Source organism: Prionailurus viverrinus, chromosome B3, assembly GCF_022837055.1.
Source record: "Prionailurus viverrinus isolate Anna chromosome B3, UM_Priviv_1.0, whole genome shotgun sequence".
Classification (NCBI taxonomy): Eukaryota; Metazoa; Chordata; class Mammalia; order Carnivora; family Felidae; genus Prionailurus; species Prionailurus viverrinus.
In genome coordinates this window covers 53,747,257-53,763,845 of record NC_062566.1, presented here as the reverse complement: position 1 = coordinate 53,763,845, position 16,589 = coordinate 53,747,257, and the positions used below count along the sequence as shown (strand labels likewise).

General features: G+C 38.1%; 1 protein-coding gene across 6 annotated transcripts in view; it reads right to left on the bottom strand.

Moving 5' to 3' along the window:
• Nucleotides 1-16,589, bottom strand: part of SLC30A4 (solute carrier family 30 member 4) — a 31,146-nt gene that overhangs the window by 11,447 nt on the left and 3,110 nt on the right. For 5 of the 6 annotated variants that reach the window (XR_007152813.1, XR_007152811.1, XR_007152814.1 and 2 more), the window contains one exon: nucleotides 10,794-10,940. Coding sequence is in view for 2 of the 6 variants with exons in the window: in XM_047861731.1 (XP_047717687.1) it covers nucleotides 10,794-10,940 (147 nt within the window). In the remaining 4 variants the exon portion in view is untranslated. Of the gene's footprint in view, nucleotides 1-9,891; nucleotides 10,457-10,793; nucleotides 10,941-16,589 lie in introns of those variants that run through there. The other variant, XM_047861732.1, reaches the window with a different exon arrangement.

The window sequence follows — 16,589 nt, the reverse complement described above, 5'->3', positions numbered from 1 at the left end:
GGTTCCTCAGGCAGTTCAAATCTGTTGAACTTTGATACATTTTTATTCTGATGCATAAGTTACAGCACAGAAAAATTATCTAGTAGTTGTTTTAAGCTGTTTCCTGAACACCTCTCATTAATGTAGACAAAATTCCAATAAAATCCTGTGCATCAGCCGAACAAATGTTGGAATAAGACAACATACAGTTCCTATTCAAAACCATGCTACGCCTATTTCTGACATACTAATCATCACACTTCAAAAGAGACAGGGGGTTAAGAAGACAGAGAAAGGGGCGCCTGGGTGGCGCAGTCGGTTAAGCGTCCGACTTCAGCCAGGTCATGATCTTGCGGTCCGTGAGTTCGAGCCCCACGTCAGGCTCTGGGCTGATGGCTCAGAGCCTGGAGCCTGTTTCCGATTCTGTGTCTCCCTCTCTCTCTGCCCCTTCCCCATTCATGCTCTGTCTCTCTCTGTCCCAAAAATAAATAAACGTTGAAAAAAAAAATTTAAAAAAAAAAAAAAAAGAAGACAGAGAAAAACAATGTGAAATATACAAAGCTGTGGAGAGACTACCACATCAAGTGCACACTCTCAGCAGCCTGAGGACAGGACCAGTTTCCTCCCATGTCACATTTACTATAGCACTCAGCAGAGTAGTTGTCATGTAGCAAATATCTATGGGTGGATTTGCAAAATGAAGTTAGGTTGAGCAAGGGCAGATGATAAAAGGCTATGAAATTAAGAAGGGTGAGCTAAATGTGAATAATAGGTTATTTACTATATCCCCCAAAACAAGAAGTACACAGGTTAGAAGAGAAGAATTAAGTCAAATACAAGACAGAAAACATAGAGAATTTCTTCTCTTAAGTTATAACTGCTGATAGTAAAATACACATATATATAATAAAAAGAAGTAATTAAAATATCCTTAAACCATAATTTCATGTACTTAGTGGTGGCCTCATTTAACTCACAAAGTAAGAGAATTTTATCTTTAGAATTCATATTTAATCCCAATTCTGGCATGCCTGGGTGGCTCGGACGGTGGAGCATGCAACTCTTGATCTTGGGGTCATGAGTTTGAGCCCCATGTTGGCTTTAGAGTTTACTTAAAAAAATACCAGGGGACCTAAGATGGCTAAGTCAGTTAAGCATCCAATTCTTGATTTTGGTTCAGGTCATGATCTCGCAGTTTTGTGAGTCTGAGCCCCATATCTGGTTCCGTGCTGACAGCTCAGGGCCTGTTTGGGATTCTCTCTCTCTCTCTCTCTCTCTCTCTCTCTCTCTCTCTTCCTCCCCTGCTCCCACTCACTCATTCACTCACTCAATAAATAAAACCAATTCTTCTCAAACTCTTCCCCCAACACCTTCCCAAAAAAGAGAACTTCAATCATGTGTCAAGATGCCTTAGTCATATTTCTTAATATAAAATTATAAAGCAATACACTTTACATTTATAAAGATTCATAGTAATACAAGTTAATGACATAAAGATGTGATTGCTTATGAAAATCTAAAACCAGTAATCAAAAATCCTTTCAGAACCTCTTATAATTAGGCTGACAATACTTTATAGTTTTCTTGGGATAGTCCCAATATGTCTGTTGTCCTGGCAAAATTATTAAAAGTGCTCCACTTTACTCTCAAAAGTGTCCTGGTTTGGATGGTAAATGATACAGTTACACTAGTAGGTATGCCAGATAAAAAACACTGAATGTCTAGTTAAATTTGCATTTCAAATAAACAACAAATAATTTTTTAGTATAAGTATGTCCCATGCAATTTTTCAGACATACTGGGTGTCTTGAAAGAATGTGTGTATGCACATAACACATGCTAAATCTGGCAACCCCACCTCCCAGTGATAATTTTCCTAAACACTTAAAATTACCTTGCTGTGAACTTTCAGATAAGGCAAAAACACATTGAAAATAAAGTAAAATGGAGGCACCTGAGTAGCTCATTCAGTTGCGCATCCAACTCCTGATTTCAGCTCAGGTCATGATCTCATGGTTGGTGAGACTGAGCCCCATGTCCCTCTGGCTCTGCACTGACAGCACAGAACCTGCTTGGGGTTCTCTCTCCCTCCTCTCTGCCCCTCCCCTGCTCACACTTGCACTTTCTCTCAAAATAAATAAATAAACTTAAAAAAAAAATAAAGTGAGGGGCGCCTGGGTGGCTCAGTCAGTTAAACATCCACTTCGGCCCAGGTCATGATCTCACAGTTTGTGAGTTCGAGCCCTGCTTTGGTGTATGGGTTGACAGCTCAGAGCCTGGAGACTGCTTCGGATTCTGTGTCTCCCTCCCTCCCTCTCTCTCTCTCTCTCTGCCTCTCCCCCCACTCTCAGAAATAAACATTGAAAAATAAATAAATAAATGAAGTGAAAGTCAAACTAAAGCATGACCAGATTTTTGGTAGGGAGGATTCCCATACTTAGAAGGCCCACTAGGGTTCCTGCCACGGAACACACAGTTCTCCATACCAGTTTTCACCCATGTGAGCAGCATAAAAGGGATCCCAATGCTTGCCCACAGTTAAGAGTAATGGAATCCAGCTGATTCCTGGAACTTTCCAAAATAACATATTAGGATCCTGGTATTAATATCTCTTTTCCAGTAATCAGTAAGGAATGGCCTCATGTCTAGTTCCCTTGGTGAAAAGCAAAGACATCCATCTGTTATTTTTAATTTTTTTTTTAATGTTTATTTAGTTTTGAGACAGAGACAGAGCATGAACGGGGAGGGTCAGAGAGAGAGAGGGAGACACAGAATCCGAAGCAGACTCCAGGCTCCGACCTGTCAGCACAGAGCCCAACGCGGGGCTCGAACCCACAAGCTGTGAGATCATGACCTGAGCAGAAGTCGGACGCTTAACCGACTGAGCCACCCAGGCGCCCCTCATCTGTTATTTTTTATTCTAATCACCTGTCAAAATGTCTTCTAGACAGGATACCGATAACTGCAAAAGGAGAAAAAGAAAACCTGAAATAGATTTTTAGGGCTGAGATTTATAACTGAGAAGTATAAGGCACAGATGATAGTATATAGCTAAAAATCCTAATAGTACTACTATGATCATTTCTTTTGATAAAAGCTCTTTCACTATGAATAAATGAGATTTTGGTGAAATATCAAGAATGGGAGGAATGAGCGTTTAAGATTTTTTTCCCCATAGTATCTTTAACATGATGGAATGCAGATAAACATAGGCAAGATTTTTGCCCCCCAACAATTAAGAGAGAGGGAAGCTTTCCATCAACAACCACATTATGACTTGCTCTACTCCTCTCATTCTTGCTCTGGGTTAGTTTCTGGTCACATAACATACAATAAAGGTTTTCAACAAAAAAAGAGTACATAACATATGGATTTTTCATCTTTGAAGGGAGACCCAGGAACTTTCACAATTGAAACCCCAGATTTCTGGGGCGCCTGGGTGGCTCAGGTTAAGCCTCCGACTTTAGCTCAGGTCATGATCTCATGGTTCGTGAGTTCAAGCCCCACGTCGAGCTCTGTGCTGACAGCTGAGAGCCTGGAGCCTGCTTCGGATTCTGTGTCTCCCTCCCTCTCTCTGCCCCTCCCCTGTTCATGCTGTCTCTCTCTGTCTCTCTCAGAAATAAATAAACATTAAAAAAAATTTTTTTAATAAAAATAAACAAAAACAAAAACCCAGATTTCTGTGAAAGTTACTACCCCGGTAACTTTAGGTAAACTTGACTAAATGGAAATGTATCATAAATTAAAAACTCTTGAAAGATTTTTATGGAAATTCTAGAAAACCTATTATTATAGTAGTTCTAACATATTTTGCTACTTTACACACAAATAATTAACTCACTCCACCTGACTGAAATGTAGCACTGGAAGAGGAAGGTGAGTGAATACATGTTATTATTACATCACTTAGGTCTTTTAAAATATACCCTGAATTTCACACACAGAGAATAAACAGTTTTGGTTTGAATGGCTAATAAATGTTAAGAAAAAAAAATCAAATGGGAGAAAACACAGATGATCATCAAGTTTTGACAGCACTATAAAGTGTGAAAAATGCATATTTTAACACATCTATAAATTGCCAAAACTAGAGGTTTTCAAGGTTCATATGAAAAACACTGAGTCCTTCCTTCTCTGTCCTCCAGTTATTCTCCATCATAGTACCATATTCATTTGCTCCATAGCATTTAAATTTTTTTTTTAATGTTTATTCATTTTTGAGAGAGACAGACACAGCACGAGCAGGGGAGGGGCAGGGAGAGAAGGAGACACAGAATCAGAAACAGGCTCCAGGCTCTGAGCTGTCAGCACAGAGCCCGACGTGGGGCTCGAACCCACAAGCTGTGAGATCATGACCAGAGCTGAAGTCGGACATTTAATCAATTGAGCCACCCAGGTGCCCCTACTTCATAGCATTTAACATAATTTATAATTATGTTGTATTTGTGTATATATTTACTGCTGGTCTCCCCAAGGTATACTACTATTCATTCAATTAACCTGTTGAGCATCGATTCAGTGAATGATTAACAATCTGCTTCAACTATGTAAACCAAACTCAACCCAAGCATACTTTGTTTTCTATGAGTGTGGCCAGATGTACTGGCCTATAATAACTGCTAACTTTTCTAATGCTATGAAGCCAATAATGAATAGATTTCCTTCAAATTATATAATGTTTGTCTTTCTATTGCCTCAAAAAATTATAGCAAACATCTAAAGACAGGTTTCAGAGGTTTACAAAAACGAACAGGGAAGGAGAATGGAGACACATTGTCTCTTGTATTTCCTTTTATGCTACTACCTTCTTCCAACAAAAGATAGGAAGGAAACAGAAGGAAAATCAGTAGGCTGTGCTGGATTTGGCTAAAATTTCCAAACGTGTATTTGAATTTCAACTTAATCACAGACAGCCCTACTGCATTCAGGCTAAGGCATTTTTCAGTGGCCCACTGTTGCCACCAGAACACCAAGCTAAACTGCGAAGTTCATCTTTGGATCCTTTCAACTGCTATTCTCAACTCTCTTCTATTTCCTGCCTTCTCACCACTCCCTCTACCCCACACCCAAGGTACCCAGCACTGTCAAAGTGACGTTTGGCTGTCCAACATTGACCACCTCACTCATGGCTTCCTTCAGCCGTAGTAAAAACTCCCATTCTAGGACACACCTATTCTTTTCCAGATGTTCAGGTGATATGAATTAATTCTAAGATGTGAATAATTAATAGGCATAATTCTTGTCAGGGGTGGGAGGAAGCTGTTAAAATGAATCACTAAGGAGAAGAGATGATGTTTTTTTTGCTGCATGTATGGGGGAAGAGATTTTTTAGCTGAAAACTTTCTGCTCCTTTAGCATCAGGGAATAAAATAACAAACTACACAGAATTAACATTACAACTATATACCTACCTTAGGATAACCATCATCTAGCCAGATCTGCCAAGGTCTTTGCTGAGTGGAACCACACACTGCTACACTCCTACACTGTCACTTTGCCATTAACCTAGGCTGATGATTCGCATTGCCAAAATGTAAATCTTGCTTTTTTTATTTCAAATACAGACAACTCTGCTTACTATAGTCCTTTCATATTATCTCTATCTTTATCTAAGCCATGCAGCTTCTTAAGCCCAAGAAGTGACAGAAAAGCCATAAATAAGAGTCAATTATGCTCATAATCCATAGAGAAGGATAAAAGTAGAAAGCAAGCAAGGGTTTTCACAGTTTTCTTTAGAACAGCATTTCCCCTTGTCTGGCAGATAGTGCTATTCCTCCTAAGGATTTGTGGGATTTCTCCTATAGTATGTTTCATTAAGTTCTAAGGTTTTTAACTTCCAGAAAAAGAGGACATACCCACAGTCAAATAAATCCAAGCATTTAAAAATAGCTCATTTAATGGTTCCTAGCCAACTCTCCCTTTTCCCACAAAAGAATTGCCACTGTAATGTAATAAAAGAAAAAAAAGAAAAACAGAAAAGCCTGAATGATTTTACACAATCTCTGAGTTCACATGAAGGAAAGGAATGTATCACCAGAATGGAATTGACTCCTGGGATGGCCACTTGCTTTTCTCCTGAAACTAAAACCACTTTTCTCTCACCTTCACTAAATGATTTTTGCTAAAATAAATTTTATATTGCCAAAAGTGCTACAAAAGACCTGAGTTAAATACTGCATCTTTAAAAACTGTTGTTTAGGGGCGCCTGGGTGGCTCAGTTGGTTAAGCATCCAAGTTCGCTCAGGTCATGATCTCATGGTTCATGGGTTCAAGCCCCATGTCAGGCTCTGTGCTGACAGTTCGAGCCTTGAGCCTGATTTGGATTCTGTGTTCCTCTCTCTCTCTCTCTTCCTCCCCCACTCACACTGTCTCTCTCTCAAAAATAAATAAAAGATTAAAAAAATTTTTAAACTGTTGCTTAATCATCAGGATGAATCACCTTTCTTTTCTCCTACCTAGCTTAGACAGTTACACAAAGAGAAGAATTCCAATTAGCAGGGAGGGAAGGCAGGCAATTTGGGGGCGTGGACCATTTTCAAAGATATGAAAAGTGTGGGTAAGTGTGGGCAGGGAGAAGAGGGAAGGAAAAGAAGATTGGAACTAACTTTTATTGGGAATTTACTCTGTGCCAGGTAGCAGGTTAGGTAGGTACTTATACCTTACCACCTTAATGTATTTTTTACAATTCTGCAGTGGAAGTATTATCATTCCTATTTTACAGAAAAAAAAAAAAACAAACACAAAAATTTGTGTTTACTAGGTCTTAATAGCTAGTAAAACTGCAGATCTCTGATCTGAACCAAAGACAATTTATTCACAAAACTCTAAAAGTGGTAAAAAACAAACAGGGCTGCCCCGACTGACACCAAGAAGAAACACTCTTTTGACTAATTTCTTACTACGTCAAAGGGATCTAGAAGTCAGTACTCAGTTATGTTATGGATCATATAAATTTTTATAGTGTAGTTTGTGAACATGACCACAGTTTCAGAATTACAGATAAATGTTTTCAAGTCCCAAATATATTAGTCCCCAAATTTCAAAAATATCCCTATTCCTAGTTTGGAAACTGGCTTAATGCACCCCAAACACAATGATTTGAGGTTCATGAGCTATACTAAATAATCTGTTTCACAGTTTTCATGTCCTTATTTACTCAGCCTGACTATGCAACAATTAATAATCTCTTATACTGCACTTACAGAGTTTTTAATATTACGTTTCCATTCCTACTTCATTCATGGTCTAGGAGATATGGTTTCATAAAAAACAGCTATAAAAATGTGATAAATGCTATTAGGCATACATAAAATGTGATGAGCAAACAAAAAGGAAATATATTTAAGGAATGGTACTACTAATATCTGACTATCGTTCACAGGCACCCACCTCTAGGTCTAGAACAGGGTACACAGTATGCTGCCTTTTGCATAAGAAAGGGTGACAGGTAACAGGATATGAACATGTATGAAAAACACATAAAGTAGGGTGGTGAGGTATATGTATATATTCTCCTGTACTTTCAAAAGGAAATGCTGGAAGGATAGGTCAGAAACAAATTTAAAATCATTAATGGGGCGCCTGGGTGGCTCAGTCGGTTAAGCGTCCGACTTCAGCTCAGGTCACCATCTCACGGTCCGTAAGTTCGAGCCGCGCGTCGGGCTCTGGGCTGATGGCTCAGAGCCTGGAGCCTGCTTCGGACTCTGTGTCTCCCTCTCTCTCTGCCCCTCCCCCGTTCATGGTCTGTCTCTCCCTGTCTCAAAAATAAATAAACGTTAAAAAAAAAATTAAAAAATCATTAATAAGGAGTGGGATTAGAGGAAGGGATGGAGGGGACAGAATGAAAACAAGGCTTCTCTGAGGAAATCCTTTGTATTAGAAATTAATTGTTTATTTTTGCAACACATAAACTTTACATATTTACAAGACAGATCAACAAAGAAAAAAAACAACTCCTGTCTTACCCCCTCCCCCTACCCTGCATCAAAACAAAATTCAACGACAGTTAACACACCAGAAGGGGATTCCTTCTGCAGCGTTTTTTTAGGACCTGAATCCCTAAGACACATGAGGCACACTACTTAAAAGTGTCCAATATAAACATACGTTCTCCTACAGAACGTGAAGAGATTACTCATGAAGCAATATATTTTGTGGAACACAGGACAGCCACTGCTTTGTTTTACAGCCTTATTCAATTCTACATATCCTTGTCTTTTTAGTCCTCCCCCAAAGAGCAGAATAAGTGAAGTAAGTTCTATATCTAGATATAGCCTCATAAAATTTTGGAATGCAAAGAAGAAAATGAAGATCCCAAAAGGCCCTTCTAGTGAAGATTTGAGTCCCTCTGTACCTTTGGGAAATACTCATCTACCTAGATTTTAACAACTCTTTTTTTTTTAGATGACTTTTAAAAACTTCAGACAAAATTCACCATTTCAACAATTTAAAGTGCCCAAGTCAGTGGCTTTTAGTATAGGCACAAGGTTGTGCAACAGTTTCCCATTTATAGCCATTCAATTAATTGTGCTTATTTTCAGCCCCAGTTCTCCCTCCTACTCATCTCTGTCCCTGGCTCTTCTTTGGAGATCTGCTGGGCTGATCCAGGTCCTGGCTCAGTGTACTCTAGGCTACAGCTTCCCTGTTTCTTTCTCCAACCCACTCCCATCTATCTTCCAACTTCCAGAAATTTCTTGCTTATTGGTGACCCAATCCCTTGCTTCTCTTTGTTGTTTTTATTTCAAGGAACTCTCAGGAGAGACAGGAGTCAAATGCTGATATCTAGGCCACAAGTGTGAACTTTGTACTTTTAAGGAAAAAGGAAGATTCAACTCTCCACAGAAACTTGCAGAGATAAATAGAACAGCGAGTTCTGTTTTCTCTCATGTTTTCATAGTGCTTGTTATCTATGATGAAACAAAGTGACTACCTAGAGAAACACTAAGTACTACTTTGATATCTAACAGAATTTTCATGATCATGGGTTCTTATTATATGTGGGACTTTCTATATTCTGTTATTGCATGTTTCTGGGGGAGAACTCCACCATTTTCATTAGCATTCCAAATGCTCTATAACCTAAAAGGTTAAGAGCCACAGGACAAAATGAAATGCACTCTTCCAAATAGTAGTGGAAGGTAAAAACCCCCATTCCATAATGCTGTGTTTGAGTGTCAGATCTTAAATTGAAGGCGTTTAAATCACAAGAAATTAAAGTTTGAAAATAATCTTAAAGTTTTTTAAAGGTCCAAGGCAATCAGGTAACAAATGAGCATATAGTATGTTGGTAAACAGTGGGGTGTGTTTTAGGAACACATCCCAATGTACGCTATGCAGTGGCTTAACAAACAACAGAAACACCTCACTCAGGGCATCAGCTCTCCTGTACAGCAAGCAGCTAAGGGGAAGGGATGCCAAATAATTTCCTAATCTGATAATCAGGATAGCTCCTTGAAATATATAGCCTTTAAGGCACAATGTCAAGTTTTACACAGAAGGCCCAGGGACTAAATTTTAGAAGACCTAGAGCTTAGTTAAGATTACGCTAAAAAGTAACCAAGAAGGGGAAGAACTGATTGATATATTAGCAGTGTCAGTGACAGCAGATATACTGATATATTAGAGTGTCAGTGTCTCTACAAAATTAAACTACAAGTTGTTAATTCTGGTTCTTTAAGATAGGTTTTGCTTAAGCCACCTAAATGTCAATTTTTGGGTTCTAAGCAAATGACATCTGGATATATGGCATTTCACATATTAGTTCAAGTAACTGCCTTATACATATTTTAAAAATAAGTAAAAAATCTAAAAACACAGTAACACAGGAAAGAGTTGTATGGATAACAATGTATGATTTTAACTCTCAATTCTTATTTGCTCAAAATAGTAAAATAAAAATATGTGTACAGTGAAAGAAAAAAATTTTAATGACACTTGTCAACACATGGTAAAGAAGACTTTATTCAGGGATAGGAAGCTACCAAGATAGGTTACATGACCACTGTAACAGAACTCTGCAGTGGGGGAAGAGATTGGGCTCAACGCTGAATACTGAATAAGCAAGGGGGAATTTACAGCCATGGAGCAAGGTGGGAGTCAGTGGATGGAAAATTACTAAGGGGAAACATCAGGAGTATGGGGACTCTGGCTAAACGGACATAACAGAATTCTCGCTAGACACAAGCCAGTGCAATGAGACATCGCCTAGGGGATAATCCATCAGACATTAAGAGTGGGGGTGCTGTTAAATTGGCTTAGAAGGGTTTTTGCTAAAATAAGATTTTATAAGGAAGTGCACAGATGGGCTTGGGAGAAGGTTCAGGAGACTGACTAAACTTTGGTCAAGCAAAGAATCTTTGTCAGCACTTACAGAATTATATTGATACAGTGGCAGCAGTGAAGGTCAGCCACACAGTATATGTTATACCTATGACAGTACTGCTTAAGATCTGGGCTACAGTAGCTTTGGTTAGAACACCTGAAGTGAAAGAAAAAAGTTAATATACATTAACAAACCCATGTAGTTTTGCCTGGTTGAATAAAATGAAGGTATTCTGATAACATCTTCAGGAAATAGGGAACAACACTTAAAGATTAATGATTACCATATAATTTTACATGTGTAAGCAGTTTAGCTGACTAGGCTGAATGTACCCTGGAATATATGTATCTGAATAAATCTTGTTCATCTGTTGTCATTTGCTTTTTTCAAATAGGTTATCACCAGAAATATTTCAGTTAATCAAAGGTTAGTTATAGTTCATTGTGGTTTTACTATAAAACTTGATAAACCAAAAGAAACTCCAATTACCTACCTAAGCGATGAAATCCAAAGGTGAATCTTTTGGTTGGAGATTTTGAGGACAGCCACAAAGCAAGCAGGGTCAGTATGATAGCACTTAGGTCAGTTAACATATGAAGTGCATCTGTCATGATTGCTAGGCTATTTGCAATGTATCCACCTTGGAGTAAGGGTGAGAGAGAAGAAGGAATACGTTAGTTAAAATAATAAACATAAGCAATCAAACCAAAAATATGTAACATCCTACAAAACATCAACTTTCAATTAAATATTTATCCAATCACAATTAAATCAAGGTATTCTGAAATTTTATACAGAACACTAAATATGTATATATTTTTGTGATGAAAACATCCCTTTCATGGGGCGCCTGGATGGCTCAGTTGGTTAAGTCCGAGTTCAGCTCAGGTCATGATCTCACAGTTATGAGTTCCAGCCCCCCATCCGACTCTGCTGACAGCTCAGAACCTGGGGCCTGCTTTGGATTCCGTTTCTCCTTCTCTCTTTGCCCCTTTCCTGCTTGCTCACTCTCTCAAAAATAAATAAACATTAAAAACAATTAAAAAAAAGAAAATTTTCATTTCTAAGAACAGATTCTCTGAGGAGTCAATGACCTTAAAAAATTACCACTAAATTGGAGGCTAACACACAGAAATTTTTGTGGTTTAGCACTGCAGCTTTTACTCAAACTACTAATCCTATTAGACACTGAAATTAATAACCACAATATGTAAATATTACAAAAAAGGTAAAGGTAGATACTCACTTGTTGTGAGGGTTTGAACACAAAATTAAATGGAAGACATTTTTTTAATGTACATGAGTACATTAACTAATTAGTACCTTAACTGATTCCCTTGGTTATAGACAGCAATGTTTCAGAAGGATTAAACATGGTATTTAGAGTACAATTTTTAACACTGATTTTCCAGCCATTATATGTATATGTAGCATGTAAAATTCATTTCATAGATGTGTATGTGTGTGTATACATATATGTATGTTGTTCTATTATGGTGAATCAATTTTCCTAGCACCATTCATTAAATAAGCTTTTTTATGCCAAGCATTCAAACTTTTGTGTATCAGAATCACCTGGAAGATTTGTTAAACTGCAGATTGCTTGCCCCACTCCCAGAATTTCTAATTCAATAGAGCTGGATGAGGCTTGAGAATCTCTATTTTTAACATGTTCCCAAGGTGACATCGACGCTTCTAGTCTTGGTACCTCTGAGAATCACTGTTACAATGAACTTCATGGTCAGGGTATTGTGACACATAAGTGTGCTGAGCCACTGTTCCCTCTCTTTCTGGGATGAGTGTGCACAGCCAAGAGCAGCAGGACACAAGCTGGCGATCTTGAAATCACATCCATTTACTTCAGTGTGCTCTATACAAATACCAGTTTTTATGTATTCCCTTGACATTAAAAAGCTAAAATCACTAAGAGAAAGTATAACTTGGTAGTTAATAATATGAGATTTTAGACTCTCTGAAACTCTCAGCCAGTTAGTTAATACTTTTGAGCCTCAGTTTCTTTATAAAATAAAAATAATACCTCAAAGTTGTATTGTCCATTAACTTTCTGAGATGATGAAAATATTCTATGTATGCTGTCCAGTAGAGTAGACACTAGTCACATGTAACTTTTGAGCATTTGAAATATGGCTAGTGCAACTGAGGAGTTGAATTTATTTAATTTTAGTTAACATATTTAAAGAGCCACGTGTTGATAATGATCAGCAAAACTAGCAAACTAAGGACCTCTGAAAATAATCTCCACAAAAGCTGGGAGAATATGTGCAAAAATGGTCCAAATCAGCTTTTTCAGAACCCTGGAAATTAACCAAAGGCTGACACAGGAAGTATTAATTCAAGGAAAATGACTGAATCTTTATAAGAACAGTGAGCTCTGTGGCATTCTAATTTGCCTTGGACCCATCTCCCTCTCTCCAGTTCTGTGGTAGCCCTGAAAACCAACAAGCACAGTGAAAATATCAGTCTGGCAGCCACTGCAAGGTATCAAATGGGGTTAGAGCTCCTAAAAAGCCCAATCCCAAAGAACTAGCATTATTGGATCTGTCTGGTAGTTCCCTGGAAGGCCATACTAGCAAGTCTGTTTTCACTGGACTTGACTTGGGGATCTGCCCTATGCAAACCCTAAGGAAGGTTTGTCAAAAACAATCACAGGGAATTGTTCAACACTGCAGCTGCCTGAGGCAACAGATAACAAAGTGTTCCCTGTATTCTGAAATTTCACAAAGATACGCCTTGGTGTGGGTTTATTTTCACCCAACTTGCTGGGTTTTTGTTGACTGTTTTAATCTGGAAATGTACACCCTTCAGTTCTGGAGAAATTTCTTAAACTATATTGTTGGTAATTTCTTTTCTTCTGCTTTCTCTATTCCTCAAACTCCTATTACTTGGAGTTTGGATTGACACACTAATTTTCTTATGTTTTTTCTCTTATCTTTTTGCTCTACTCTCTAAGAGATTACCTTAATTCATCTTCTCTTCTTTTATGAAGTTTAAAAATTTTGTTTTTATTGTTGAAAAGCTCTTTACCCTGATTTTCTTTTTTACAACAGCTCATTCTTTTTTCTAATCTTTTTTTTTTTAAGTTTGTTTTGAGAGACAGAGAAAGTGGGGTAGGGGTAGGGAGAGGGGGTAGTTAGGATCGCAAGTGGGCTCTGTGCTGACAGCAGAAGAGCCTGATGTGGGGCTCAAACACATGATTGTGAGATTGTAACCTGATCAGAAGTCAGACGCTCAACCAACAGAGCCACCTAGCTGCCCTAGCCTATTCTTGTTGATAAATAATCTATTTCTCTGGATAGGAATTATATTATTATATCCGACTGGCTCTTAAACAGGGTTTAACTAGCTTCCTTAGTCTTCCTCTTTACCCACACTCCTAGGGGTATCTGGTGCAAACAATTCTGGGCCTACTGAGGCTTCTGAAGTGCAGTAGTTAGTTCTCAGTATGGTTCCTAGATCAGCAGTATCAGCATCCCCTGGGAACTTGTTAGAAAAGCAAATTCTCAGGCCCTATCCCAGACCTACGAAATTAGAAACTCTCCCCCAGCAATTTGTGTTTTATTTAATAAATTCTCTAGGTGTGGGGCACCTGGGTGGCTCAGTTGGTTAGGCGTCCAATTCTTGATTTCAGTTCAGATCATGATCTTACGGGCCCTGCATCAGGTTCCACGCTGTCCGTGTAGAGCCTGCTTGGAATTCTGTCTCTCTTTCTCTCTCTGCCTCTCCTCAACTCGTGCTCTCTCTATATACATAAATAAATAAACTTACAAATAAATTCTCTAGGTATTTCTGATGAATTCTGATGAATTAGGTTGCTTCTTGGCTGTCCCCAACTGCTTGCTTAGGAGCTGGCTTCCTAGGGTCTATTAAGTCAGTTACTTCTTTCATCCATCTCTAGTTTCCCAAATTTATCTTGTCTCTAGTTTTCCCAATCTTTGTGGATATACATACATACACATACACATATGGATGGATATACGGTTTTGTGTGTGTATTTAAAATTCCCTTTATTATAGTTTAAGAGAGGCTTCAGGAGAAAGTACATTTAGATACAAGAGTTCATTTGCTATCTTTATCTGGAAGTCTGTTTGCATTCATTCATTCAAGCTTTTTCACTCCCAATAAAAATGCAGTTGTTAATCAATAACCATTACTAAATCCAAAGGATATTTTAGTTCTCATCTTATTAGACCTTTCAGCAGCTTCAATTTACTTCCACTTGGAAATACTCTATTTTCTGAGATTCTGGAATACCTGTTTGTCTTCTGCCTGACTTCCAAAGTTGGAGTTCCCCAAAACCTGGGTTTTCTAGGTGGTTTTTCACATTCTGATGGCATTACACACTGTATCTCTTAACTTGACCTCTCTTCTGGACTACTGACTCATATGTAACAGTTCACTAGGCATCTTTACTTGGCTATTTTACATACAATTGATAATTAAAATGTCTGAAACAACCCTTGAGCCGATGCCTATATCCTGCTCTGTATTTCCTCCGTGCTTCATAAATGACATACATTTCCCTACACTCAGATGCTTAAATGAGAAACTTCAGAATCATTCCTGATGCTGCTCTCCCATTAATCCCCATATCTAAACCATTAGTAAGTTTTGTTAATGTTACCTCTAGAATGATTCTTAACCAGTTCATTTTTCTCCATCCACACTAATCCAAGCCATAATCATTTCTTGTCTGGACCCCTGCAATAGTTTACTTGCTTCCATTCTTGCACTCTCCAATCCATCTCCACATAAGAGCCACAATAGTATTTTAAAAAGATAAATCCCATCATGTCATTCTCCATTTAAAAGGTTCCACTGGCTTTTCGTTGTACTTATAACTAAAAACTGCACTCTTGGGGCACCTGAGTGGCTCAGTCGGTAAAGCTTCTGACTTCAGCTCCGGTCATGATCTCGCGACTTGTGAGTTCGAGCCCCGCATCGGGCTCTGTGCTGACAGCTCAGAGCCTGGAGCCTGCTTCTGATTCTGTCTCCCTCTCTCTGCTCCTCCCCTGTTCACTCTCTCTCTCTCTTTCTCTCAAAATTGAATAAACTTAAAAAAAAAAACAAACTGCACTCTTAACATGGTCTATCAGAACCAACCTGACCTGACGCTCCTGTCTCTTTTCCTTTTTTCTTACTATATTCGAGCCAAACTTGCCTTCTTTTTAGGTCCTTTTAAAAAATTGGAGGCTTTTAGGACCTTTGTACATGCTGTTCTCTTCACTTGGAAAACTCCTCTACTCCTTTTGCTTGGATAACTCCTACCATTCTTTTTTTTTGGTTTAACTATACCTGGCTCATACATAAACTATGTCCCCTTGGTTACAATGTCTTATACTACCTAATTTTTCTTCTTCATAATACTTAAGTCCATATGAATTTTAAATTTATTTATGTATTTAATATCTGTGCCCTATATTAGACTAAGTACTTCAAACAGTAGGGATTATAATAGTTTTGTCTGCATTGCATACCACAATACATAATACGGTGCCTGGCATAGAGTTAAGTACTCAAAAAATACTTGCTGAATGAAAGAAGAATAGACCTGTCTAAAGTCTCAGAGCAAATTAGTGCAATGCCAAGATTCAAAATCAAGTCTTCTCTTTCAGATCTTTAAATTACTTCATTTTTTAAATTATTCCATACTTCCTATATAAGATACGTTATTTCTAAGTGTTTTTGATACACTTTAATAAATGCTCTACTATATACAATTTAACTCTATCTAATATTCTGAATATTTGTTAATGCTTATCCTAAGTATTAGCATTTCTGTATTAACAAAAGATTTTTCTATTTGAAAATAAATATTTGAGGGGTGCCTGGGTGGTGCAGTCGGTTAAGCGTCCGACTTCAGCCAGGTCACGATCTCGCGGTCCGGGAGTTCGAGCCCCGCGTCGGGCTCTGGGCTGATGGCTCAGAGCCTGGAGCCTGTTTCCGATTCTGTGTCTCCCTCTCTCTCTGCCCCTCCCCCGTTCATGCTCTGTCTCTCTCTGTCCCAAAAATAAATAAAAAATGTTGGAAAAAAAAAAAAAAAAAAGAAAATAAATATTTGAAAGAAAATACTTATTGTGGCTTTCACAAAACCACATTTACCAAATAAAAGATTTTAAAAATTGTATGTCAGAACAATTTTATCTTAATTTTTACTTAGGTAAAATAATTTTAAGGGGGAAAATTGTGATTAATGTGACTTTAACTTCAAATATTAAATATTAACTTCAAGAATCACTAAGTCTGACTGACTCAACTTTCTAGCTGTGTG